The sequence below is a fragment of the Drosophila teissieri genome, chromosome 3L, assembly GCF_016746235.2.
Source record: "Drosophila teissieri strain GT53w chromosome 3L, Prin_Dtei_1.1, whole genome shotgun sequence".
Lineage (NCBI taxonomy): Eukaryota > Metazoa > Arthropoda > Insecta > Diptera > Drosophilidae > Drosophila > Drosophila teissieri.
Window position 1 is genome coordinate 19,829,599 of NC_053031.1, and position 25,151 is coordinate 19,854,749.

General features: G+C 43.2%; 5 protein-coding genes across 8 annotated transcripts; 3 read left to right on the forward strand and 2 right to left on the reverse strand.

The window, feature by feature from the left end:
* The first annotated feature begins 33 nt into the window (after nucleotides 1-33).
* On the forward strand, nucleotides 34-1,081 carry LOC122618640 (glycosylphosphatidylinositol anchor biosynthesis protein 11). The gene has a single exon (XM_043795221.1). The coding sequence runs from the start codon at nucleotides 108-110 to the stop codon at nucleotides 816-818; it is 711 nt and encodes a 236-aa protein (XP_043651156.1). The 5' UTR covers nucleotides 34-107; the 3' UTR covers nucleotides 819-1,081.
* A 152-nt stretch (nucleotides 1,082-1,233) lies between these two features.
* Nucleotides 1,234-6,162, reverse strand: LOC122618639 (trafficking protein particle complex subunit 8). Its single transcript, XM_043795220.1, has 8 exons — nucleotides 5,921-6,162; nucleotides 5,437-5,598; nucleotides 4,453-5,377; nucleotides 4,147-4,395; nucleotides 3,630-4,092; nucleotides 2,634-3,546; nucleotides 2,148-2,573; nucleotides 1,234-1,951 (listed from the first exon to the last, which is right to left on the reverse strand). The coding sequence occupies exons 1-8, from the start codon at nucleotides 6,084-6,086 to the stop codon at nucleotides 1,296-1,298; spliced, it is 3,960 nt and encodes a 1,319-aa protein (XP_043651155.1). The 5' UTR covers nucleotides 6,087-6,162; the 3' UTR covers nucleotides 1,234-1,295.
* Nucleotides 6,163-6,524: 362 nt separating this feature from the next.
* On the forward strand, nucleotides 6,525-7,702 carry LOC122617176 (histone chaperone asf1). The gene has a single exon (XM_043792908.1). It carries the CDS (start codon nucleotides 6,836-6,838, stop codon nucleotides 7,490-7,492), a length of 657 nt encoding a protein of 218 aa, XP_043648843.1. The 5' UTR covers nucleotides 6,525-6,835; the 3' UTR covers nucleotides 7,493-7,702.
* An 896-nt stretch (nucleotides 7,703-8,598) lies between these two features.
* On the forward strand, nucleotides 8,599-12,535 carry LOC122616047. The gene is made up of 2 exons (XM_043791296.1): nucleotides 8,599-8,783; nucleotides 8,846-12,535. Exons 1-2 carry the CDS (start codon nucleotides 8,704-8,706, stop codon nucleotides 12,330-12,332), a joined length of 3,567 nt encoding a protein of 1,188 aa, XP_043647231.1. The 5' UTR covers nucleotides 8,599-8,703; the 3' UTR covers nucleotides 12,333-12,535.
* LOC122616048 (mitogen-activated protein kinase kinase kinase 12) lies at nucleotides 12,528-23,596 on the reverse strand. 4 transcript variants are annotated; one of them, XM_043791297.1, is made up of 8 exons: nucleotides 23,221-23,588; nucleotides 22,062-22,302; nucleotides 16,850-17,338; nucleotides 16,342-16,533; nucleotides 15,634-16,287; nucleotides 15,421-15,574; nucleotides 14,116-15,014; nucleotides 12,528-14,048 (listed from the first exon to the last, which is right to left on the reverse strand). In XM_043791297.1, exons 2-8 carry the CDS (start codon nucleotides 22,217-22,219, stop codon nucleotides 13,652-13,654), a joined length of 2,943 nt encoding a protein of 980 aa, XP_043647232.1. In that variant the 5' UTR covers nucleotides 22,220-22,302; nucleotides 23,221-23,588; the 3' UTR covers nucleotides 12,528-13,651. The 4 variants fall into 4 exon arrangements, with proteins under 4 accessions (XP_043647232.1, XP_043647234.1, XP_043647235.1 ...); XM_043791299.1 differs by lacking the exons at nucleotides 22,062-22,302; nucleotides 23,221-23,588 and adding an exon at nucleotides 20,111-20,759; XM_043791301.1 differs by lacking the exons at nucleotides 12,528-14,048; nucleotides 14,116-15,014 and adding an exon at nucleotides 15,172-15,362 and having other exon boundaries at nucleotides 23,221-23,596.
* Nucleotides 23,597-25,151: the final 1,555 nt, after the last annotated feature.

Below are 25,151 nucleotides of genomic sequence, written 5' to 3' on the forward strand. Positions count from 1 at the left end.
AGTCCACAGTAAATTCAGTGTTGATAACCGGCGAAATACAAACGGCAGACAGAAAAATAAAAACGAAATTTAAGACTTAACAAAAGTGTTTTTATCTGCATTTAACAATGGTTTCCCGATTTGACCAACACAAAACCAAGCACCAGCTCTTCCACGTGTCCCTCAGCCTTGCCACCATCCTGATATGCATGGCATACATGCAGTATCGCCGGAATTGGGCACATCTCGGCAGCTTTTGGGACTCTCTGGTCGTCCCTATTGTTTTCCTCGGAGAGCTTCTAAAAGTTGTACTGGCTCGCTTCTACGGCAAGGTTGAGGACGGCGTCCTGACCGCTAAACAGCGCCAGAAAAAGAACTCGTACTTTACGCCGCGGGAGCTCCTCGGAGGATTCACCCTGCAGTTCCTGTGCACACTTCTCTACGCCTTCATTTGCATCATTTTGGGAGCCCCGGTGCTAGGCAACTATGAGCAGACTTTCGTCTTGTCCTTACTGATGACCTTGTTGACGGTGTCACCAACTGTTTTTCTCCTTGGGGGCGGTGGAGCCCTTCAAGTGTGCTTCTGCGAGAAGCCGGACTTTGTGACCAAGTGCGAGGACACGGCTCTGAATCTATTCAAGTACAATGCTCTGGGTGGTATTCTGGGCGCTTGGGCCGGAAGCGTGGTGGCGCCCCTGGACTGGGGACGTGACTGGCAGGCTTATCCCATTCCAAACGTGATCGGAGCTCTCTTGGGTAGCGCTCTCGGCAATATATACGCTTGTACGCATGTCCTCTATGCCACAGCCAGAGTATACATTACCAAGAAACGCACTTAAATTGAATAAAAAATGCTTTTAATTCTGCCACAAAGATGAATACATTGCGCTGCCACTGAGATCCACTCATCCCCTAAGAACCACGTCATCATCTCGACTAGTCAGCAGCTTAGAAACTACCAAAAAGCAATTAACACTTTAATGTTACATGTTAAGCATATTACTAGCGTGTATTATTAATGAATTCTTTTTTAAATCAATTAATTAATAAACTAACAAATTATGAATTTAACCAAAAGCTGTAAAGACCCATAACTAGTAATTCCTATCCCATTTAAAACTTTTGTTTCTGTTTTATGCGCGGCTTAAGAATTTCGTTCAAAGAAGAGGTTACATTTTGGCTGTGAAATCTTGTCTATGCTGTGGTGTTCGACTTTAAATCTTGAACTCAATGAAATGACAATACCATTTTTTAGCATATCATAACTGATAGACGGATAATATATAATGATTTAATGACACCATTTGAAGAACATCTTAAGCTTTTACTGCCATTACAAAGCTCTCATCTTCCAGTAGACACCGTTGGCCAACATAGTTATCATTGGGCTCCCAGTAGTCTTCTTCATCAGCATCAGCCAAGGGCTGCCAAGCATCCTCATTATTAACCGCTCCCTCGGGTAGTGGAAACTCCCGTCGGTTATCTATGGTGTCGTCAGAAGATTGTCTTCTTCGAAGGAATGACGCTGTTGGCGCTGCTGGACAGTGTCCCGTCTCAAAAAGTTTGTAAAGCTTAATAAAGTGCAAGCCACAAGCCAAGTGCTGCCCCTCCTCCCTAGCTACCAAGGCGCTCCAGCTTAAGACCAATGTGGCGTGTGGAACATATTCCGCTACGCTTGCGTTGAACTCTTCCGTGGAGATGTTGGTATTAAAATACACCGTCTCTTCGTTAGTGAGGAAGCTGTGCGGGTCGTGTATCGATGGCATGTGCTGCTCCACCTGCTGAGCGTGCTGGGCCGACAGGATTTTCAGATGGGATAGTCGCGAATCAAGCAATGTTTTAATTGATGGAATGTTTCGGTATTCTTCTTGTGTGTCTTTCTCGAGAAGGCGGCACTGGAAATTGCAGCATATGGAAGACTTGAGGCACTGTGCTCCCGCCTGTCCCGGGTTGACTCCCATACTGTTCATTACTGTAAGCAAACATAAAGCAGATTCATTAAAAAACCTCCTGTATCAGTGAAACGTTCTGTTCAGTAAACTTAGATTATAAATGTAAGGTATAATTCTCAAGGGAACTACAGAGGTTCATACCAAAATATAAATAATTAAAAGCTTATTGATGTTGCAACTTTCAGAGATCTCAGTATTATCAATCAGTTAACTTACTGAATAACTTATCGGGATTCAACTTAAATTCCTTGGAGTACAGTGAAATAGAGTTGATGTACACTTCCGTTCCATCCGCTGCATGCTGGTTCCTAACGTTTACATCCAGCCCCAGTTCATTGGTCACCGCATTGCTGACCACACAAGTGGAGTCTGCCTGCAGGCAACTTTCTACCTGCAGGTGCCAAATATGGCGAACCAATCTATATTTAATGGGTGAATTGGCTATCGTTGGCAATGAGTAGTAAAATAGTAGGCGTAAGGTAAAGAGTCCCGCCTGGTGTGGAGCCTGCACCCACAAGGGGATGGTTTGAACTTGTTGGGCGTCAAGTGCAGCCAGCCCAGGACGGTTTAGTAATCGATAAACTCGCTGTCCCCGGATTTCCTTATCCTTTACTAGCTTGTCGTTGGAAAGATTACGAAGAGCTAAAAAAACAATGTAAAATGTAAACATATATTCATTAATAAAATGTATTATTTACTCACAACTCATCATAGCCAGTGGCATTTGGCTGTGCTGATCCAAAATGGATACACAGCGCGGGTTATCGCATCCCAAATAGATCTCCTCAATCGGAGCAATTCCCAGATTTCGGAGGGTAACATGAACGGGAACAATTTCACCAGCCAACAGTCGATTGGGAACGGGAGTAAAGCTTACATTCATGGAGGGTAGTTGGGGAACCAGTTTGATAGTCAATCTGTTGTCCAATACGGTCTGCGAAGATTGCTTGGCATTGTGAGGCCTGATCTTTTGCGTTTCAAACTGTAAGGTACCCAGAAGGCTGGCTGCAGGATCCACACTGGCTGCTACTCGACAAACGATTCCCAAAACATTCAGACGTCCAGTCAATTTGGGAGTCAGCTTAAAGTGCAAAGTTTCTTCGGCCTGTTCAGCCAATTTGATGGAAGCCACGCAGCTCGTTTTGATTGCTGCTCCTACTGCTATTTTATTATCACTATCTGATGATTCCTCATAAGTACAGGCGTTGGAGAGCACCTCATCATTGTCCAGAGTAAGTTTCCACAGTAGATCAATCTCGGATAGGGCTATTCCACATCGCACGCTATTTGAGAGGGTAACAGCTAGCTCAATGGGTTCACCTTGCACGGCAACTGGAGTTTCCAACGCAGGCTGCTGCTTAGTGTACAAATATCTCGAGGGTTTAAAGACAAAGGGCTTATTATTGGCAGCCGTGATCACAAGCATTTCTTCAATCTTCTTCCAAATGGGGTCATCTGCAGTCAGATTCGAGTTGATATCTATGTTGGTGGCCGGCACATGAGGTGCCAAAGCCGACGGTGATTGCACTAAAGTAAGAACACGAACGGAAGATTGCACTACTTGGGGTAAGGCGTGTGGTAGTAAGCCCAGTTCAGGACTTCGTTTAACAAGTTCCTGAAAAAATATAAATTAGTAGTCGATTATAATGAGATAGTTCAATAAAATATGGTTTACAGAAAAGCATTTTAAAAACTTACATTTTGAGTCTGAATGTACTCCTTTAAGAAACTGGTCTGTTGCTGGGCACTTTGAAGGCTTCCAGGTCTCAGTAAATGGGCAAAAGATCGACTAGCTTCCTCAAGTTGTTTTAGCATATAGGCCTGCTTGGCCACCGTATATTGAATGTGATCCTCAGCCAAGCTCCATTCGCGCTTCTGAAAAACCTGGTAGGCCTGGCGATAACAACGATATGCATGCTTTCTTTGTCCAGCTCGGGAATAACGATTTCCGGCCAGCACAATATGGAAAGCATACTTCCTGTGCATTGGCGGTTGCGTCACCAAAAAACAGTAGGCAGCCTGCTCCAGCAAGAGGGCTGAGCGAAGATCTGATTCCTCATTGGTCATGCGAATCAATTGCTTGGCCACTTCGCTATATAGTCGCGCAGTTTTTAAACATTCCATGCTTAGGAGCGTAGCTCTAGTCGCAAATTGCTGCAATCTGCAATAACAAAGTAATAGAATGTTGTTGATCTAAGCCCCACAATTAGCTTACTTGCACACTGTAAGATAACACACAATTGCATCCTCCATGTAGTCATAGGTCTTTCTTTGGGCAGTACCTAACATAAAGGCGGATAGGGCAGCCATTTCCAAAGCTCCCGCATAGTATTGCCAGGCTGAGTCCGCATTGAAGTCTCGTTTTGCTTGGTGGTAGGCTTGGAAAGCCAAATTATAATGACCAAACATGAAGTAGAGATCGCCCAACTTTCGTGTTTGGAGCTCCGCAGATTCATTGGTGTAGCTGTGAATATGACGGTTTACTATTAAAATTGAATTATTTGAACAAAATCAATCTTACATGACTGCATTTTGATTGTTTGCTCCTGCTCCCGGCTTGCTAGTGACAAACCATCGTTTCGTAGCACTTAACAGGGACTTGCTGACACCCTTTTTGTTCGTCACTCCCTCGGCAAGAATAGCTACCAGATGCTCAATATAAGGAATCAATGCTCGAACAGCATAGTCCTGGACAAAGTGTCTCAGGTTGTCAATGTCCCGAGTAGTAAGACACCCGCCGTGAGGAGCATCCGCCTCTAATTCATTTCCCCAAACATTGGGATTGATAGTTTGAGAGGCAATACTCTCGCTGCTGATGCTAAATTTCGAGTGAATCGCCTCTGTGGCGCTTTCCTGCATGGGACTCAGCGGATGAAGCATGCCGAGATCGCTTTCTTGAGCACTGGATCCTTCCAGAAGCTGGGACATTTGCATTGCAGGCATAGATATGACAGAAACCGCTTCCTGTGGCGATTTCGGTGCACTAAGATCCGTCGAGGGTAGATTTGCATCGCCTTTGGGCTGTCTTTTTATAAACGTTGCCCAGTGATCTGGAACCTCAGCTGCACTTTGAGAGTCCAGCGAGTTGATCGACACCAGAAAACACTTGCTGTCTCCGAAGGTGGATTTAAGCAGCTCGAATCCCTGCTGTGCCTTGGACAAGTCTCCCTGGCTGGCTTCGTGCAACACCACGTAACTATTTAGGACCTCGGTGGGATGGAACCACTTGGGCAGCTTTTGGGGCGTGATGCTTTGCATCTGCTGCACACGTTGTCCGAGTTTGTGGGCGGTCTCCACGATCTGCGGATCCGCGCTGGAAAGCACTAGCAAACAGCTTAATAGATGTCGGGTGAACTCGTGATCCGCCGGGAACTGCACAGTTAAGAACGTCTCACGCCACTGCTCGAACCATGGTTCCGACGTGGGCAACTCAAGGTCTATGCCAGCTGTAGAAGAATGGTAAATGAGTTTTCAAAAAATATTTTTGCATTGGTTAAACGGTAACCTATGGTGGCCAGTCTGGTTTTGTCATTGTGGGCATTGGTCACAGACTCATTGAGCATCTTCCTGGCCAAAATTGTTTGAGGCGGCCGCCAGTCCACATCACAGAAGTTAAGGCGGAGTCCACGAACCGATACACTCGTCCCGGAAACATCGCGAAAGTGTGCTAAAGAAGGGTATTCAAAATCATTTAACTATATGCAGCTTAGATTGTGTTGCTAAGTTTGAGTTAATACTCAACAAGAGTAATTTTAAATCATTGATTCTCCCTTTAAATTTTTATTACAAAACATACTGTACTATTCTAGATAGGATCAAAGATTATAAAATAACAACTATAAAAACCAACTTTGTTGAAAGATGTTAAATAACGAAGGCGAAGCGGATGGGAATTCCTGCAAATACCTATTTGCTTGGCCGCGGGTATACCTTGTTTACCTCACCCGTACGCCCCTCCGACACCCACAAATTACATCCCATTCACTCACCATCATTTGGCAACTTTGCGAACGGCTGCAGAAGCTCCACGAAGGAAAGGTTGTTCCGGTGGCAAATCTCGTCCGCCTGTGGACTGGACAGCACGCCGATCAGCGGCGAGAATATGTTCCGGATGATGTCGCGGGCATTGTAGCTTTGGCCCGTCAGGTGCAGCATTACTCTAATTATTTACAAAGAAAATACAGAACACCACACAACAATTGGGGGGAGCAGCTGGAGATGACACTAATTGCAAAATTGTATCGATATTATCGCTACATGCAGAAAGCCGACAGCTGATTTCAGCGCAAAAGTCGACAATGTCTTGGTTCAGAAAATACATAATTATTTCTATATTTACATATACATATGTCTTGATCATTTGGAGTTCATTTTTTTGTTACATGGGTAATTTTCTAATTTTGTAGAGCCGCATTAATTTCCGAATCTGGTTTTTAGTTCTAGCTTTATTTCGTGTAAAGCCCAGTTGTAATCATACGAATTTATTAGTAGTATTTTTATTAATATTAAAAACTCGATCATTCATCAACTATGGTTGTATTTTGACATTCCGAAACTTGTCGTGGTGAGTTTTCCGCTACCTCTTGCGTCTCAGAACGGTCACACTGAAGCGCGGGAAAGCAGTCAGCTGTCACCACAAAATTTGTGAGAAAAGAAGCGGAATAATTGCGATAAATAAACTCAGAATAGCGACAGACAATTGCACAAACCTGATTAATGTTATAACCAAAACAAATTACTAGCATTAGACTACGAATATCAAGTGTTTGCCGAGCGTTTGGCAGGTGCATTTCGCAAAGACACGCAATTCCCTAGACGGGCTAAACCAGAACCTCTGAAAAAGCGCGCCGACGAAGAAGTCTTGAAATACTTGGTCTACGCTCTGCTATCCTCGAGGTACAGTCATGGCCAAGGTGCACATCACCAATGTGGTGGTGCTGGACAACCCGAGCAGCTTCTTCAACCCCTTTCAGTTCGAGCTGACTTTCGAGTGCATTGAGGAGCTGAAGGAGGATCTAGAGTGGAAGATGATCTACGTAGGCTCGGCAGAGTCCGAGGAGCACGACCAGGTGCTGGACACCATATACGTGGGACCTGTGCCTGAGGGGCGACACATCTTTGTTTTCCAGGCGGATCCGCCAGACGTCAGTAAGATCCCGGAACCGGATGCGGTGGGCGTCACCATTGTCCTGCTTACCTGCTCCTACCGGGGCCAGGAGTTCGTTCGCGTGGGCTACTATGTGAACAACGACTACGCTGACCCGGAGATGCGCGAAAACCCGCCAACGAAGCCTCTCTTCGACAAGCTGACCCGCAACATTCTGGCCAGCAAGCCCCGCGTTACCCGCTTTAAGATCAATTGGGATTACGGGCACATCAACGGGAATGGAAACGGCGTGGAAAACGGCCATGAAGACGAAATGGTCACCGATGGACCGTCCACATCGGAGGCGGCTTCAGTTGTTGTCCATCCCGAAGATGACAACAGTCTGGCCATGCCCATCGAGAACGGGATCAAGGCCTTGAACGAGAACTCCAACTCACTGGCCATGGAATGTTGAGAGCTGCCGGCAGTCCAAACAATGACCATACGAACACACTGTCTCTCACTCAAACCAACATGGGCTACAATGAATAACATGTGGGAAACCCCGATTTGGACGCTCTTAGCAGTCCTGGTTCTCGTCCCCCTATTTACTTCTAAGTAATTAATAATTAAAGCAAAAATATATGTATACATTAAATTATTTCCTAAACTATGAATTTTCTTAGCTATGTATGACTTTTCTCTGAATGCATATGAGTGCGCACTCACTTGCGTTTGAAGGATGACTATTACCTTTTTCTCAAGATAAAGTTGGCCCTGTTTAATAACAATTAACCATTTCTTGACAGAAACTCCGTTTCCTATAATTGCATTTTGTACAGAATTGATTTTATGTCTGAATAATTTGTATAAGTAATTTTATGGTTAAGTAAAAAATGGGAAATTTAACCCAGATTAGGAAAGAAATTTAAGATTATCAGAACGGTATTAGACAAAATGTGCTTATATTTACACCAGTTACTCGTAGAGTAAAAGGGTAAAAGGTAGATTCGTTGAAAAGTATGTAACAGGCAGAAGGAAGCGTTTCCGACCATATAAAGTATATATATTCTTGATCAGGATCGGTAGCTGAGTCGATTTGGCCATGTCCGTCTGTCCGTACGAACGTCGAGATCTCAGGAACTACATAAGCTAGAAAGTTGAGATAAAGCATACAGACTCCAGGGAAATAGACGCAGCGCAAGTTTGTCGATTCATGTTGCCACGCCCACTCTAACGGCCACAAACCGCACAAAACTGCCACGCCCACACTTTTGAAAAAGGTTTTGATATTTCTTAATTTTTGTATTAGTCTTGTAAATTTCTATCGATTTGCCAAAAAACGCCCTCTCTAACGCCCACAAGCCGCCAATAACTGTCAGTGTTGACTCTCCTTCGCACTTCCACTAGCTGAGTAACGGGTATCAGATAGTCGGAGAACTCGACTATAGCGTTCTCTCTTGTTTTATTTTAATAATTTCTAAAAAATGTTGAAAATTTCCATTTTTGTTAAATTGTACTTTTTTTAAATTTGGACTCCACATTAGCTCGAAATTTGGTTAAAACAAATAATGTTGGATCAATACTTCCTTTCTGCAATTTTCAGCAAAAATTCCAGTAGAACAAAAACTGAAAAAAACTCGGACAATTTTTGCTGTACAAAATTTAAGTAACAGACATCTGAGGATGCCGATCAGCCAACAGGATCTAGGCCGTTTGGTCAGCGCCCCGAGCTGTCGCATTACCAAGAGCAATTCGAGCAATACGTGGAGAGTACTCCAGAATTTGGCTAATGTTTTAACTGATCCGTTCTTCTGATCGTCCTTAGGTATCTCAGCTATTCTGATCTAGATCTGGGTGGCAAGTATTGCGGTGGAGGATCTCTGAAGGCCGAACCTAGCTGCGATCACTGGAAGTTCTGCGAGAAGGTGCCCAATCGCACAGACGTGGAAGCCGACTCCTTGGGCAGTCCTGTGGGACTCGTCTGCTCAAATGCCACCGTAAACAATCCCTGCGGAAGTTCTCCCAAGCAGGAGGAGGCGAATGTTCTTAACTTTGCAACCTATCTAAAGGCATTCGCCTTGATTTATGTCCTGCCAGAAGTGGACTGGACGGCAGAGAAGATCGACATGCTGCTGGAGGAGGGCACGGATTTATATCGAGCCAGCTCGGATGTGAATCAAGGACACGACGACCCAGACGAAAACAAACTGCTAGAGCCAGAGATCTATACCAACGAAGAAAAGCGGATCAAGAGAAATTTCAACCTGGAAGGCCACACCTTTACTTTGGCATTGGAACCCCGCTATTTGGGGGTAGGATCAAAGTCCCTTGGGCAGCAGCCCGAGCAAACCATTAACAATCTAAGGATCATTTTACAGAATTTCTTTAAGTCCAGCCGCTATTGTCTTCTTCTTACCCGTGTGGGTCACTTGCTAATCTGGCGGCGTAAGAAGGTTTTTTTCGTACTGGACGTGAAGGGCAGAGGCAAGGACGACCTGGCAACCGTGAAGGACAACGGAGTGGCAATGCTAGTGTGCCTGAAGTCCATTGATAATGTTGTCCATCTGGCCAGCAACTTGAGCGGAATCTCTCCGCAAGATGAGTTCAGTATCCGGGAACTGGTGGTTGTGCGCCTAGAGACCCCCGATGGACGCATCTACATGCGCGACACCAGCCACCGATCCATCGAATTCAAGGTTGTAAACAAGAGTTATGCCTATCTGAAAGGCACTTTGCACCTATCTTTAAACGGAGACGATCCGGTAAGGAATCGCTGTAGCCTGATGGTAGCCGTGGGCTCAGTTCTGGCTAGCAAAATCGATCATCCGGCCAACTGGGACACTAATATGCTGGATCGTTTAATCAGCTATGGGGTGGAATTGTGCAGAAGTTGCTGGTCGGATTGCTTGAGGGATCGACGACCCATTGACCTGGACACCTTTCCCACCCAACTTAGAATAGGACAGTTTGTGTTGGAACTCAAGCTGATTCCGAATGTGAGAACGGGTCACTGGAAGTGTGGCGTCCGTCTCATTGGTACCGAATTCGAAGCTCACGTGTCGGAGGCTCTCAAGGAATTTCGCAACGTTGTGTTTCAGATTAACAATCAGATGTATGCCATTTGGCTTAAGGATGGGTTCTACTACCTCGTCGATCCCTATCGCCACACCATCGTGGGCACCCATGTGGCGGAGGACAAGGCTGAGGGCACCAAGTGGGCCACGGTGCGCATGTTTCGCGACCAGCTGACCATGCTCAGCGTGTTCCACCAACTGCTAAAGGAGTCCAACCGGCAGTCTGCCTACTATGTCCACGTCGTGCGTATACGTAATCTCGCCGAGTGTCCAGAGGGATACGCCCTGGCTCCTTTGCCCGATGATAAGGACGACTGGGAGGTGAATTCCCTGAACGAACCCATCTTGTTCAATGAACAACAAGGCGTCAGAGTGTGTAACAAATCCCTGGCACAGATCAGCGACTATGAGGAGGATGTGGTCAGTCTCACTGCAGATAAATTCGACATCGATCATTTCCGAATCCTTGATGAGCAACAGGATGCAGGGGCAGAGTGCGAATTTTGCGAGGAAGAGTTGGAAATGCGCACAGAATCGTTAAAGAGATCAAATAATAGGAGATGTGAACGTCGCATGACGCCCAGCAAAAATACTTATTCGAAAACACGAAAACACGGCTTTCCCAAAACGCAGCAAGACATAAGAGACACCTCAGGGAAAATGTTGCTTACAGCCAATAGGACGGCCAATAATGATACTCCTAGGCTGGATAAAAAGAGCACGGCATTTGCTAAGTCTTCTAGACAAACGGGTGGCAGATTTTCTTCCCCAAAGTCACCTGGACGTACCAGATCTAGAGAAAACTTATCAAATGGGATTATAAAAAGAAGTGGGCAGCCCTTAAAGCAAACTGACCTCGGAACCAATCCCCCTCCATCAAAGCCTCCTGTGAAATCCACACCTTACGTAGGGCCACCTCCTGGCAGGATTCTGAAAAAAACTATAAACCCTAAGGAAGTTGGCGGCAGATCGTCCATCCGTTCTCCAAACAACATACTTGTAAGTTCCACATCAAAAGAAGAAGCATCTCCTGAGGGGACTATGAAAAACATAAGACAATTCAAAAGGCAAGCTGGGGGCATGTCTTCTAGAGATCCTCCTGCCACGTCCCCCAAACGTTCAAAATCTAGAGAAGAGTATTCTCCTTGTAGAACTGTAAAAATGACAAAGTCCTCCAGACAGACTGGGGGCACGGCTCCCAGTTCTCCTCCGGAAGTGTCCTCCCTACAACACAAATCCAAGGAAAAGGATACTTCTCGAAAGATTATGATAAAATCCGTAAATACTAAGGAAACTGCTTCTCCTGTAAAGTCCCATTTACGTTCCAAGTCAAGAAACAGGTCATCTGGCAAGTGTTCCCTACGGGAAACCCCTTCAAAGAAGATACGTCCCAGAGTAGGTGATTCCACGGGAACAACCATTTTAGGCACCGCCTCCGAGTTATTAATCCCCAAGGAAGCCATTGGCAAACGAACAGAGGTGGTCAATAAGGAATCAAGCAACAGAAAAGGAGTAACTACCAGCAGGGGAGTAATGCTCCTACGAAAAGCACACATGAATAAGACCACCAACATTGAGACAAAAAAAGAAACTCACATACTCCAGCAATCCGTGGATAAGTGTAATAGTCTGGGAGTGGCTCCTTTGGTCACAGCCCACTTTAATACACCGGCTGTTTCCAACTTTGTCCACGAACTAGACGAAAAAGAAAAACCGCCTTTCCCAAAGATAAATGTTCAGAATTCGAGGCAATCTAACGAACACCCCAAAAACTGTTGCTGTCGTGCTGCCGATGAGGATCTCATGGAGGGATGCGAGTCCCGAACCCCGGTCAGATTTCCTGGCTTTAGTCGAGTACCCCAGCTCCTAGCCGTGGCTGGATCCGAGAGTGGAACGGTGGAGAGCCTGAACCGGGTGCTGTGCTCCGCCTTCAAAGTGGCCAACCGGGTGCTTACGATGACGCCGTGGGGCAACTATGTGGTCTTCAGGCATCACTCAACCAACAGGTTGGAGTCGGCGGCCACGTGGTTCTACGTTTTCGATGGCTGCACTTGCGACATCGATCGCTTTCGCCACCTCGACCTCTCTACGGGCACTGCTGGCTTGATCGCATTTCGCAAGCAGTCCGATGTTGTGTGCCACATTATTGATTCGCGAGAAGAGAAGGCCCTCAAGATGCTTCGCTCCGGGCAGGACGCTCCGCCCCATAAGAGGATGCAAAGGCTGTTGGCTTGTTGACACTAGAAACTATCGCCTTTAGACAAAATAAATTTGTAGTGAATCAAACAAATTTAGAAGGAAATAATGGCAAATATAAATTTGAATCTTATTTGGATTGTAAAGAGCTCTTAATTTTATATGCCTTATCAATGAGACCATATTTGAACGTTTATATTTCACAAGCATTTTAGCTTCAATAAAAGACCAAGGGCATAAGCGTTCTTACAAGTTTTCATTTTATTATTGCTAATTCGTATGAGTCGTTAAAATTAAACTTAATATGAAGTACATTTACATAATGTAGAGAAACGTCGCCCACGAAGAAACGACATATCTTACGAAGCTAAACATCCAACTAGTGTGTAAATATATAGGATATATATATATATTGAGTGTATATAGAATAATATTAAATTTTTAATTTGTTTGCAGCAGATGAACGATTTCCAGAGGGGCGAAACGTATTTGACCAAATATATACTTATCTGCTCCGTAAGTTGTCTATTAGTTCTAGAAAGCGCTCATGGCCACATCATAGCCGAGGTTAGATCTACCAGTTTATTATTGAATTTATCCAAAACATATTCTCTGTTTGTGTTTGCATTAAGGCACTGAAGCTTGGAATTTTGTGCATATAGAAAGTAACACTTCTCGGTTGATCGAATGGCAAGTTACCCACATAAGTAGAAAACTTGTACTCGAAAGCGTCAAAATTATACGTACAATGCGCTTCTTAAAAACACTTTTCTTAGTTCTTAGCAAATTTTGTTTTATAAAAAATATCCCTGACTATTTAGTCCTATTCCCTTACTATTCCATTACTGATTAATGCCTGAGGCCAATTCTATTTTTTGTTGCTTTGTAGTTGGGCTTTTGTGGGAGCGTTTGTTGGGGTTTCTTTGAGTTGTGGTTCAAGCTCTTATCAAAACGGAAACTACCTAGTGGCTTAAATTAAATGTACAATTATGACATTTTTTAAATATATTACAAAGGCAGCTCTCTAAGGACAAGAATAAGGGTAATTTTAACTAAAGCTAATGCGAAATTATATTTAGCAAAATAGGAAATGCATGTGATACGAGTACGACACGAACAAAGATCGCCCTACCCAAAAGGTCTTTGTGTGCTGAATAATACTGCTCCGAGGCGATCAACGCTTGGAGAGAATCTTCCGCTTACTCTGGTTCATATAAATCTGTGGTGCTAGAAATCTGGACATGAACATAGATAATACCATACAGTTTAGGTCGATTTCTCGTTGAGTATATAGGAGATTTTTTGCTGCATAATTTGGACTTAATTTAGGGGCCCTCACCTAGACTAGATATCGTACCAGGTTAGACCATATTAACAGCGCCATCAGCCTCAAAAGTAGGTATGGATATAATATCGCTGCTGCGCACGGCGCCCATAGGCAAAGCTGGGCCCCCAACGTTGGCTTCCTTCGGCCGATTTCCCTGCTCCTCATCGCTGGAATCACTCGAATCGTCTTCGGGCTCACTGTAACTGTTGGTTGAGATGGATGTGGCCTGAGTTTTTTTCATGTCCGCAATGTCGGTATTGCTCTCTAGTGTCGAGTGCTGACTGGAGGGTGAGTGGCTGTACTCGGAGGTGTTTTCCTCCTCGTCTGAGACGATGACCACGTTTCGCTTATGGATGGCAATCTTCTGGGAGAGTGGGGCCTTGTAGCTGCGGCGGGGTCGCATGCCACGAGCTATGGGCTGGCGGCCAATGCTGAAATGGGAGACATGTCACATTAACCTTACAGCTCAAATTCGAGGCACAAATCTCTCAGACTCACCTTCTTCGCCGCAGAGCATACTTGTAATCCGTGGTTTCGCCCTCTTCATCCGACCAGCTGTCTTGCTCATGGGACTCCCCGTTGGCATTGCCAATCGAACTGCCGATTGGATTGTCCCCCTGAAGTTGCTTCCGCCGTTTGCTATGTGTGCTGCTGCACCGACTTAAACACGGGCTGTTACTGCTCTCCCGCAATTCCAAAGGTGAGGCTCCTCCGTTTCCATTATCGGTATTGCTGATGGAGTTTGTGTTTGACTGAATGGAGAGGCGATTTTCGTTGATGAATTCGATGACTTTACGGCCTAGACGTTCCAGGTTTTCGTTGTCACTGCAGCATTCAGTCATGTCCAATCGTTCGTTGCTGTTCATTACATCGTCGATGAGCTGATCGGGACTAGAGCAGGCATCTTGGTAGGTCAGCTCGCTGTTGCTTAGCGAGTTGCCATTCGACGGACAAGCGGGGTTCACGGCACCAGCCGCGGATGATGTGCTTCCACTTCGGGCCCTCGCCTGAGCTTGCGCAATTTTCTGTATTTTTTGCAGTTGCAGCGGAAGTTGGCGATGATTCGGAACTGGCACATCGATGGGCTGAGATCGAGGAGCCTCTGCGCTCGGACTAATATCCGTTTCACTCACGTCCATGGCATCAGTTTGGGTTTGCCTCTCCACCAGCTGCACTTTTCGGTTCTCCGGTTCGCTTTGGTAGCGACGATCCCGCGTCGGACTATACTTCGGTGGTGCACCAAAGGATCCAGAGCCGTTGCGTCGATGCCGGAAGTTCTTCTTGTTTTTATTGGGCATTGTGGTGCCAATGCCGCTACCCGGGATGATGTTGGCCAAATACGATTTGGGTTGGCAATTGCTATCCAGCTGGGCATATAACATACACTTAACAGGAGACTGCAAAATAGAAAGATTTTTTATAAATAATTCGTTCACTAGTTGATATTCCGAATACATTTCAAAATTAAAAACCATCGGCCATGATTAATCATTTAATCTAATTTTAAGCGAAAGGAAAAAACAACGATAAGCGATACATTCAAATACCAGACTTTGAAAACAGAATGTTTTATCGCCTTCTTTCAAAAATACGAGTGCTAAATATAAGCTAGTTTACATATTACATATGCTAAAGATTATAGTCCCTTTATTAAATAAGCCTAAACCTCTCTGTTGTCCATATACAATTCAAATTTTGTCCGCTCTTATTCCCTTGGTGGTTTAATGGTAATAAGGAAAACAAGTCTAATAAGGAATATATAAATATCGGTAAAGATAAAGATAAATACACAAAGGTGTATACCTCCGGCGTAGTCTCTGGATCTGGCGTGGTTGATTGTTGCTGAATGGCCGCAGGTGCAGCGTTCAGGCGGCGGCGATAGTGCTGCATTTTTCGGAGTGTGTTGCCCAAACGTCGAGTGGGTTTATAGCCACTACCTGGCAGTTTCCGTTCTCGTCTGATCAAAACGCAAGGGTTTAAATAAATGATACTCTCATAAAGAACTGCTGTACTTACTCTGCGATTTCCTTCTCCTTTTCCTGCAACTGGGACATGCATTCGCTGAGTTCGAAAAAAAGTTGGTTGGTCTTCTGCAGCTTATCCTCGTACACCATTCTGATATCCTGGGCATGTCGCCACTCTGCCGTGCGCCGCTTAATCAGATCTTGCTCATACTTGTGTATGTTAGTGCCATTTTGGGTAATTTCCTTCAGGTGAGATCGCACCTCCTCCTTCCATGACTTTTGCGTCTCAAAATATTGCTTCTCGGTTTTTCTTAGAAGTTCCGGTCCGGCGATATCCAAGTGCGAGAGTATCTGCCGGAACGATGGCCGATTGCGGGGTTTACTTTTCCAGCAGAGTTTGACCAGTAACTTAAATCCCTCCGGACAGGTGCTCGGGACCAGTAGCTTGAGCGAGTTGTTGCCCACACCCCAGATTATGGCTGATGAGTCCACATCCTTGTAGGGTATCTCGCAGGTGAGCATTTCCCAGAGCACCACACCATACGACCAGATGTCAACCTTTTCGGAGCACGGCTCATTCCTGATCACTTCCGGAGCCATCCAGGCCACTGTACCAGCAAAGCTCATCTTGGTGCTGATCTCGTTCCACTCGCGACTGGTGCCAAAGTCGCTGATCTTCACCACTTCATTTGTACTAATCAGTATGCTGAAAATAAACGGAGTTAAAAATATGCTTTTTGATTATGTTCCTTTAACTTACTTTGGACTCTTTAGATCTCTGTGTATAATCTTGTGGGAATGCAGATACTGCATGCCCAGGGCAATTTGCTTGGACCAAGAGACCAAGCGGGACGGTAACATGACTTGCTCCTCCTTCAGTATATTCTGCAGTGGCCCATACGGGCAAAACTCCATGATGATGCAGAATACCGGTGACTGCGTGCAAACTCCTCTGCAAAGAGTACAAATATTAATCATATATTATTTAAAAATAAATACATCTACTTCGTATCTAAAATAATTTATATTTGATAAAATGATTCTCAGAATTATTTTGTTCAAAATGATTGTTCTTACATAGCTACTAAATTGTGTTATTTCCTTTTTGATTTATCACAAAAACATACCAAATTAATTGTAAAATTACTGTTATTCATTTGCAAACAAAAATGCGATAATACATTTTTTATTTATCGTAGTAAAGGGTGAGGTTAATTCTAAATAGTTTTTTATATTGGTCAATGAATATATTCGACTACCGTACTCACTTGAACTTAATAATGTTCTCATGATCGAGCTTCCTGAGATGCTTTATGTCCGTTTCCTTCAGTTCCTTCACCTTCTTGACAGCCACAGTCTCGTTCTTTAGTCTGCCACTGAAGACGGCTCCCTGTGCTCCGCTGCCCAGCCATTCCAACTCGGTGATGGACTCGAATGGAATCTGCCAGTCCTCGCTCCGCTGATTCTTCACCTCGATCACCCCCGTCTTCCCGATGAACGAGAGCACGGGCTTCATGCACCCCAGCAGTCCGTACATCCAGCCAATAGGCTTGTCCGGATGTCCAAAGGTCGCCGCTGCTCCTCCCACGTGAGGTGGCCAGCGCTGTTGGCACGTGTTTTCCGCACTGCTGTCCGTGATCTCCGCATAGTTGGTGTGATGCTGCAGGCGGGGCGGAGAGTCCAGGTCGGAGGACTTGAAGGGCAGGTCTGTGGCGGCGATGCCTAGGTGACCGAACTCATCTTGCAGGCAAGCCATGCTGTGGAGAAATTAAAATATGTACATACATAGATTAATATACAGAAGGTATGGATTCTGAACATACAAGGTGAAAGAAACATTATGTGTCCTAAATTTGAAATACATACATATAACCACTGATCTAGATAGTGATCACAGTTCAAACAAGACATTTCCATGTCAAATTGATTTATTTATGTTTAGTAAACACTAGGATTAAGCTAGGTAAGTATTATAGGCTTTGGTTATCTAAGATTGTTCTGTATTTCATAACATTTGAAATATTTTCTTACTCAATAAAAGGGGTTTCAAAAACGAGTTAATCATTCTAAAGAAGTAATGTCCAATAATTAAATATTGTCAAATTACATTGAAATTACAAATTAAATTCCGAAATCACTTGCGCACATCTAACTCCAGTTACTACATAAGTAATACAAATTCAAAAGCTTCCGAATCTGTGGTATGTTGGTGCATACATATGTATGTTGATAGTTGGCACTTTACGCAACCTATGCGATAGGAAATTTTTTAAATAAAACACATTTTTTTATTGGTATTCGACACAAGCGAACATCATGTGTACCCATGAAAATTACGCATTCCATTAACAAATTAAGGATAGCCCACAATATATTTGGGAGAGTTTTGTTTTCAGTAAAAAATAAAGAGTGATTTCGGTAAAAGTGATTGGGCCTTTAGTTTTTAATATTTATTAACGAAGTGTACATATTGGCGCCATTAGAGAGAGATATTTTCCTCAGGTTATCTATCAATCAAAAGTTTGCTAAAAATGTGGCGATTACGCATAGCCTTTAAATAGTATTTTCTTATCGTAACATTGGTGATATAAAAGTCGCCCAGCATCACTCGACCTGAAGAGAACGTCGCAAAAGCCATAGTTTATTGCTAGTAAATCGTTCGTATGATAATCAAAGTGCTTTTCGCGATTTCTATGTTTACACACGCCATAATAATCACTTTTCGTGCTGACACAGTGGACGGGCAAAAAACGAACTTTGATAAAAACAAGCCCGAGCAAATAAATATTAGGAAAGTGATCGCTCGAATTTCAGTTCTTCGCGCACCCATACATATGTAAAAAGCCTTCCTGTTGGAATTCGTGTTTTCTTTTCTGTCTGATAAGATAAACGAACACAGGACGATGGGGGAGGGAAGGGGTGGAGTACAGTGAAGTACAAGTGCGGCAGCAGGTGAAAAAACATTTATCATTTATCACTGCCAGAATGGCAATAAAGAGCTCAACAACTCTGAGTAGAAAGTGTGATAGGCGAAATCACCTGTGTATGTGGGTGTAGCAGCTGCTACACACCAACACTCATGCACCCACCCACACTTATATGTACATGTGTATGCATTTGCGGCCATCTACTGTTCTTCTGGCATCGCATTCGGTATTCATATTAACTAGTCTGGATTTAGTTGAAATGATTATGCAAATACATGTATTCATATTTATGTTGATTGTGAATTGCTGAATATGTGACTAAACAATGTACCAAATCCTATACATTTTCGACATTGAAATCAAAAGAGCTAAATATTCTTTTTGTATATTTTAAAGTACATTAAATATAGCCATGAGGTCTTTTTCTTGTTCTTATAGTGACTAAACTTGTGTTTTATATTTTAAAATTTACTTGTAAATCATAATGCGGTCCAATTATCCACACATACGAAATTAAAAGCGTACTCAAATGGCAAAAAGTTATACTATTCTTAAGTCGAATCGAACTAATATATCTGATACCGTTACTCAGCTAGTGAAGTGCGAAGAAAATTCAGCACTGACAGTTGTGGCGGTTGTGGCGTTAGAGTGGCGTGGCAAAAGTTTTTGGCAAATCGATAGAAATTTACAAGACTAATACAAAAATGAAAAAATATCAAAATTTAAAAAATGTGGCGTGACAGTTTGGCGTTTGTGGCGTTAGATGGGCGTGCAACATGAATCGACAAACTTGCGTGTTCTATGTCTCTGAGTCTGTATGCTTAATCTGAACTTTCTTTTTAGTTCTGAGATCTCGACGTTCATACGGACGACAGAGACGGACAGACGACATGCCAGATCGACTCGGCTATTGATCTGATCAAGAATATATATTTATATGGTCGAAACGCTTCTTTGCTGTTACTACTTTTCAACGAATCTAGTATACCCTTTTACTCTACGAGTAACGGGTATAAATATATATACATACATATATCCCTCTATTAAAGCTGTGAATTTGATGTAGAATATGCGCTTAGACATATAATTTTGGTTACATCTTTGTAGCTTAGATGAAATTTGGATGTAAATTAAGGTCTTATCGCTGCTTCTTACAAGCTTCTATAAAACAGGGTTTTATCCGCTTAGCTTTGATCTTCTCTTTTCGGGAACAATGATTTACTCCATAAATGCACACATGCCCTACCTGTTGACCATTGGTAAGAAAAATCACACACGCATTAGAGTACCGTTGTCTGTCTTTTCAACAATATAGCCGTCTTGCTCGCACGCGGTTTGCGGTTAGCGGCACCCGCCGTGCAAATGTCAAAAACCTTTCGTTTATTTATGAATTTGTGAAAAAGCATTAATTTCCGTCCCAAAATATTCGCTGCGAGCTGGCGGCCAAGCACGTTTTGACCTTTGGCGTGTGGTTCATAGAACGCGGATATTTGGCGGCGGCTCCCCATTTCTTTTCTTTCTTTTTTGCATGGGTCAGCGGTGAATCTGTGAGATTCTGTGACTCAGTGCATCTTGAGATACATTTGGGTGCGTGTATTTTACCTTTTTTCTTTGGTGATGATCATGTCGGGCGGGTCATTGTGGCTAAAGAACGGTATGGTGTAGACCATGGTTTATTTGTTTTCGTCACTTTTTTGGTTGGCTTTCGTAATTAGTTATCGCGAACTAAGAATTTCATTCATTCATGCGACGAGACTGCATTAATGCAAAATTTTACGCTCGCTTTTCGCCAGCTGTTCCCCTTTTTTTGTTTTTACGCACTCAGCCAACAACAAAAGTTGGCTAACTTTTAATTGTGAGTTCGTGCCAAGCACCAGCAACCACCGAAAAAACAACAACAATCGCGTTCTGTCGTCCGATGTATAATAATAAAAAAAGTGACGTCAAGGTAAGTTGGTATCACTTTTTGTTGCTATTAATTACAAGAAAAAAGAGACGAACGCGGCGCGTAACACTTTCGTTGGCGGTTTTTCAAGACTGTTGCTTATTGGTTGGGTTTGGGGGGAAAAAATGTAATAATTTCACGTATTTCGCACAACTGCGTCACACCAACACACAGACAACGGCAGCCAACTGATTTGGCGATAAGCCCGCTCTTGTTTTTGTTTTTTTTTTTCGTCGCACAAATACACGGACGCAATTTAAGGCAGGCTTGCGAATTTCACGCGCAAACAGCGACCGTCAGATGCGATTGATTTTCGCCAACTAAATCGCGACTCGCATGCGGGAGCAAAACGGTTATCAGTTCGGATGGGCTCTCTCTCTCCCACTCCGCTCTCATCTGCTGTTATCACTCGGCGTTGTTGTTGTCAGACTGACCGAATTCCCCAGCGCCTGTATCGACTGGCCAGCCATCTCGAGGTCTCACCAGGCCAGGTTGCCATCTGGTCACACTCAAAACCAGTTTCAATGGAAGGGACCACATGATCAACAATCACACACATCCACACAGATGCATATACAGGTGGTCGTGCTGTGGGTGTGAGTGCGCGAATCGGAAGTTTTTTGTCTACACCCCCCGCAAATGTTATCTACCAACTTCTTTTACAGTGGGTACTCTCTAAGGAAACATTTCCGTGTGCATGTAATCTCTACTCGTTTTAAAGGTTCGTTCCTTAGTAATATTATTATAAATCAAAATTATAAATTCATTTAATAAGTTCTATTGAATATTAATCTTAAAGTATGTATTTTGCCATTAAAGTGACTGAATGTAAAAAGCATCTGTTAAATGCAGCTTTATAAGTGTTCTATTAGGCGTAAGAACCCATTTTTGCAATGGTTTTGCTGGTTTTTATTGCTACTGTGCTACCTTTTTATATTTCACCACAAGCATATTTGCTTTGCACGTGTTTGTTAATGTTTTCATGGCGCTTTGGGGGTTTTTTGCACTTATTTATATTTACCTATTGAACCCAACAATTCCAACTAGAAACTGACGCCTCCTAATTGGGAAATATAATCCTGTATCTATCGGATTGTTTGTTTTTTATGTTACTTAGCTCAAGATTTTTATGAATGCTGATCATACTTTCAAGCATTTCAGTTGCTTGAGAATTACATAAAAACTTGTATACAGCGTGCCGTGAAGGTCGATTACCCCGCTTAATTAAGCACGATTTTGCGGCATATTCTTAAAATATGAATGCAAAATTCAAGTCGATAATGTTTCTTTTACTTTGCCACGACAAGCTTTTAAGGACCGAATATATTTACTTTGGTGTTTTTATGTGGGAACTTGTTTTTGCTTGGACAATTATGTAAAAGACCTTGGCTCTTAAAAATACACTTTCCTAGGATCCTACATCTTCACATAAAGCAAATCAGAGAATAAACTTTTTAAAACTTTCTTAAATGTTATGATGAATATAAAAAGGTGATTGTAATGTCGGCTATGGTCTTTAAGGAAAACACCGTTGCTGTATTTCCCATCCCGTACAGTAACTTCGGAGGCTTTGGCAACAACATAATGCCTTATAATAATAATGCTCACCTCCTTCGCAAATTGTCGGTCTGATCGAGCGACAGATTGGGGCTGCTGCCGTGGTGTCGCCTTCGTCCGTGGAGTTGTTGCTGCTGCCGGGAGGCGACGGTGGTGACATTGACCAGATCATCGCGACTTTTGCTCAGACTGTCACTGAACGGTTGCATTGTCCAGGATTGGTATGGTATGGGTATGTGTATTGGTGGCTCTATGTTCGATCCTTACGACATTCTGGTCAAAGAGGGGGTTGCTATATGGAGATACCACGAACATTAATACATTTTTGGCTGGGGAATCCCTTTTCACACACACGCACATATACACACGCGCACATTCACTCGCAATCTCTTATCAATGAATGACGAAAATCAATAAGAAGCAAACGACGTCAAAAGGCAAAGGGCAAAAGGATATTCGCGCAGGAGGAGGAGCGAGACAGCAATAGCACCCACGCAAAGGAAGCACACCTACACACACAAACGAGTGGCGAAGTAGGGTCGATAATTGCACTTGCCAATATTTCACTTTGCATTCCGCCTAAATGTTTTTTTCTTTCACTTTCAAACTGCAGGCCGAGATATTTTTATGATGCCTTTAAAAGGCGAATTGCACAAAAGAATAGGCGCACACACAAGCTCACGTTCAGGTATTCTTTCTTATTTGTACACAGAAAAAAATATGTATTTACATACGGCATCCAATTTTTATAGTTTAAATAGATTTCTAATTATGTTTAAGATCTAATAGAGTATTTATTGTAAGAGTATATGAAGAAATATAGACACTTGATATTATTTTTTTTCCTGTGTACAGCTCCACTTCTTCGTTGTTCTTTTTTTTGTATTTAACTTGGCCAAAGCTAGAACATAACAAAAACAACAACAGAAATGTTCCCACACACACACTAGTGTACATATCTCGCTATTGCTGTCGCGCTCACACCAACCCAGTAGGACCCTCCCCTCTCTCTCGCACCAACGGCGGAAGCCTTACAGCGCAGCTTTGTGCTGTTGCTGCTTCTTCTTCTTTCTCCGCTGCTGCCTTTTGCTCGCTCTTTCGCTCTTTTGGCCAAGAAAATCAATATAAAAATTCTCGTATTTGCACATTTTTCACACACTTCGCACACTTTTCCACCAATTTTCCACGGCAAATCGCAGTGCTTGCGTACTTTATTCGGCCATTCGCGAAGAACTTTTATTTGATTTCAGCTTGAAATGGAACAATTAAAGACTGGTTTTCTGCTCTTCTTGGAGTTCCGCTGCGAAACGCGTTTATTCCGACCAACCGTCCGCACCAAAGGTAGATACAAATCGACTAAAAAGCAAAAACTGGCTCTGCTTTGGCTTTGGCCGAAACCGAGTTCCAATCCACTCTCTCGCGCTCTCTCCTGCGGATTTCCTCCCCCAAAACCAGTTTGGAGCGCAGGTTGCGTTGCACTGCGCAAGTGTGCGAGAGAGCGATTGCGCGGGAGGGCCAACCACAAAATGACATCCACTGGCAAGGCACTGGGCCGTTGTTGTTGCTGCCACTCCGATGCTCTCCTCTTTTCTTCTGCTCTCCCCACTCTACTTGTTGTTGCCAATGAAACTGGATCTGGCTTAAAAGCTTAGTAAAGCTCTTGTCCGCGACGTGCACGATCGTGTTCAGTGGCTAAAAGCGCTCATGGCAGCAGCCTCTCACCTTTTGACAAAAAATGCTGGAAATGATAATAAAATCGAAAAATTAATAATGAAATAAAATAAGTCATCAAATTCTATAGAATCAAGATATGTACATTCATACCTACATACACTTGTGTGTCGTTAATTTTCGAAATACTCAACTTATAATTTTCATTTCCCGGAAGATGCTTTTACCCCACACTTTTCCATTTTTTATTTATTTTTATAACCGTTACTCGTAGAGTAAAAGGGTATACTAGATTTGTTGAAAAGTATGTAACAGGCAGAAGGAAGCGTTTCCGACCATATAAAGTATATATATTCTTGATCAGACAATAGCGAGTCGATCTGGCATGTCCGTCTGTCCGTATGAACGTCGAGATCTCAGGAACTATAAAAGCTAGAAAGTTGAGATTCAGCATGCAGACTCCAGAGACATAGAAGCAGCGCAAGTTTGTCGATTCATGTTGCCCCGCCCACTCTAACGCCCACAAACCGCCCAAAGCTGCCCAGCCCACACTTTTGAAAAATGTTACGATATTTTTTCATTTTTGCATTAGTCTTGTAAAATTCTATCGATTTACCAAAAAACTTTTTGCCACGCCCACTTTAACGCCCACAAACCGCAAAAACTGTCAGTGTTGAAGACTCTCCTGCGCACTTTCACCATCTGAGTAACGGGTATCAGATAGTCGGGGAATAGTCGACTATAGCGTTCTCTCTTGTTAATTTTCATAACTAGATACACAACTGTTCCCAACAATTTTAGATACTTTTGTTTATTAATAGTTTGCATAAGTCATTGGTGTTAACTGACCTTTACAATAATCAAAGTCAGCTTCTTCATAAATTAAATAATATTTTGATCTTATACAAGATTTCAAATATGTACTGTAAACATGAATTTTGGTTGCCTAGTTAATGGAAAAATGAGATAAGAGCATGATATTTACTACGCCTTACACACATATGTATGTACATACATATGAACATACATAAATATGAAGATTAAACTTTAAATTGTTCTTAAATGTAATTTGTACGCGTAAACATCCTAACTGAAGCGGATAAGAGTCGGTACGTCATAAGACGGGTATGCAGTAGAACTCGGTACGTCATCAAAGAATTGTTATACAAGAGCAGAGCTGTGAAAACGTCGACTCCCAGATTGGGGTCGAATCCCATTCCCCTGGTTCCTCCGCGTTTGCACAACAGGTAGAGTCAGAAAATGAAAATAACATAGTGCAGCAGGTAGCATAATTTCTACGTAAACAAAGATGAGTCATACCCACAGAGGAAAAGAGGAGGACGGATCTCTTTGGAGACCATCTTAGTGGGTGGGGGCTTCCCTACATAGTGAACAAATTTGATATTCATTGATCATTTATGTTTACCTATAAAATGGTCTAACAATAATTATCATAGCATTCAATATTCC

Excerpts from the sequence above, each read along its gene's own strand:
- LOC122618640 (XM_043795221.1), top strand. The coding sequence starts at position 108 with ATGGTTTCCCGATTTGACCAACACAAAACCAAGCACCAGCTCTTCCAC.
- LOC122618639 (XM_043795220.1), bottom strand. The coding sequence starts at position 6,086 with ATGCTGCACCTGACGGGCCAAAGCTACAATGCCCGCGACATCATCCGG. Across the intron at positions 5,599-5,920 it reads CGCAAAGTTGCCAAATGATG|CACACTTTCGCGATGTTTCC; the intron begins GTGAGTGAATGG and ends ACCCTTCTTTAG. Across the intron at positions 2,574-2,633 it reads GCCACTGGCTATGATGAGTT|CTCTTCGTAATCTTTCCAAC; the intron begins GTGAGTAAATAA and ends TTGTTTTTTTAG.
- LOC122617176 (XM_043792908.1), top strand. The coding sequence starts at position 6,836 with ATGGCCAAGGTGCACATCACCAATGTGGTGGTGCTGGACAACCCGAGC.
- LOC122616047 (XM_043791296.1), top strand. The coding sequence starts at position 8,704 with ATGCCGATCAGCCAACAGGATCTAGGCCGTTTGGTCAGCGCCCCGAGC. Across the intron at positions 8,784-8,845 it reads AAGAGCAATTCGAGCAATAC|GTATCTCAGCTATTCTGATC; the intron begins GTGGAGAGTACT and ends GATCGTCCTTAG.
- LOC122616048 (XM_043791297.1), bottom strand. The coding sequence starts at position 22,219 with ATGCAACCGTTCAGTGACAGTCTGAGCAAAAGTCGCGATGATCTGGTC. Across the intron at positions 15,015-15,420 it reads ATCCAGAGACTACGCCGGAG|TCTCCTGTTAAGTGTATGTT; the intron begins GTATACACCTTT and ends TCTATTTTGCAG. Across the intron at positions 14,049-14,115 it reads TATGCTCTGCGGCGAAGAAG|CATTGGCCGCCAGCCCATAG; the intron begins GTGAGTCTGAGA and ends CTCCCATTTCAG.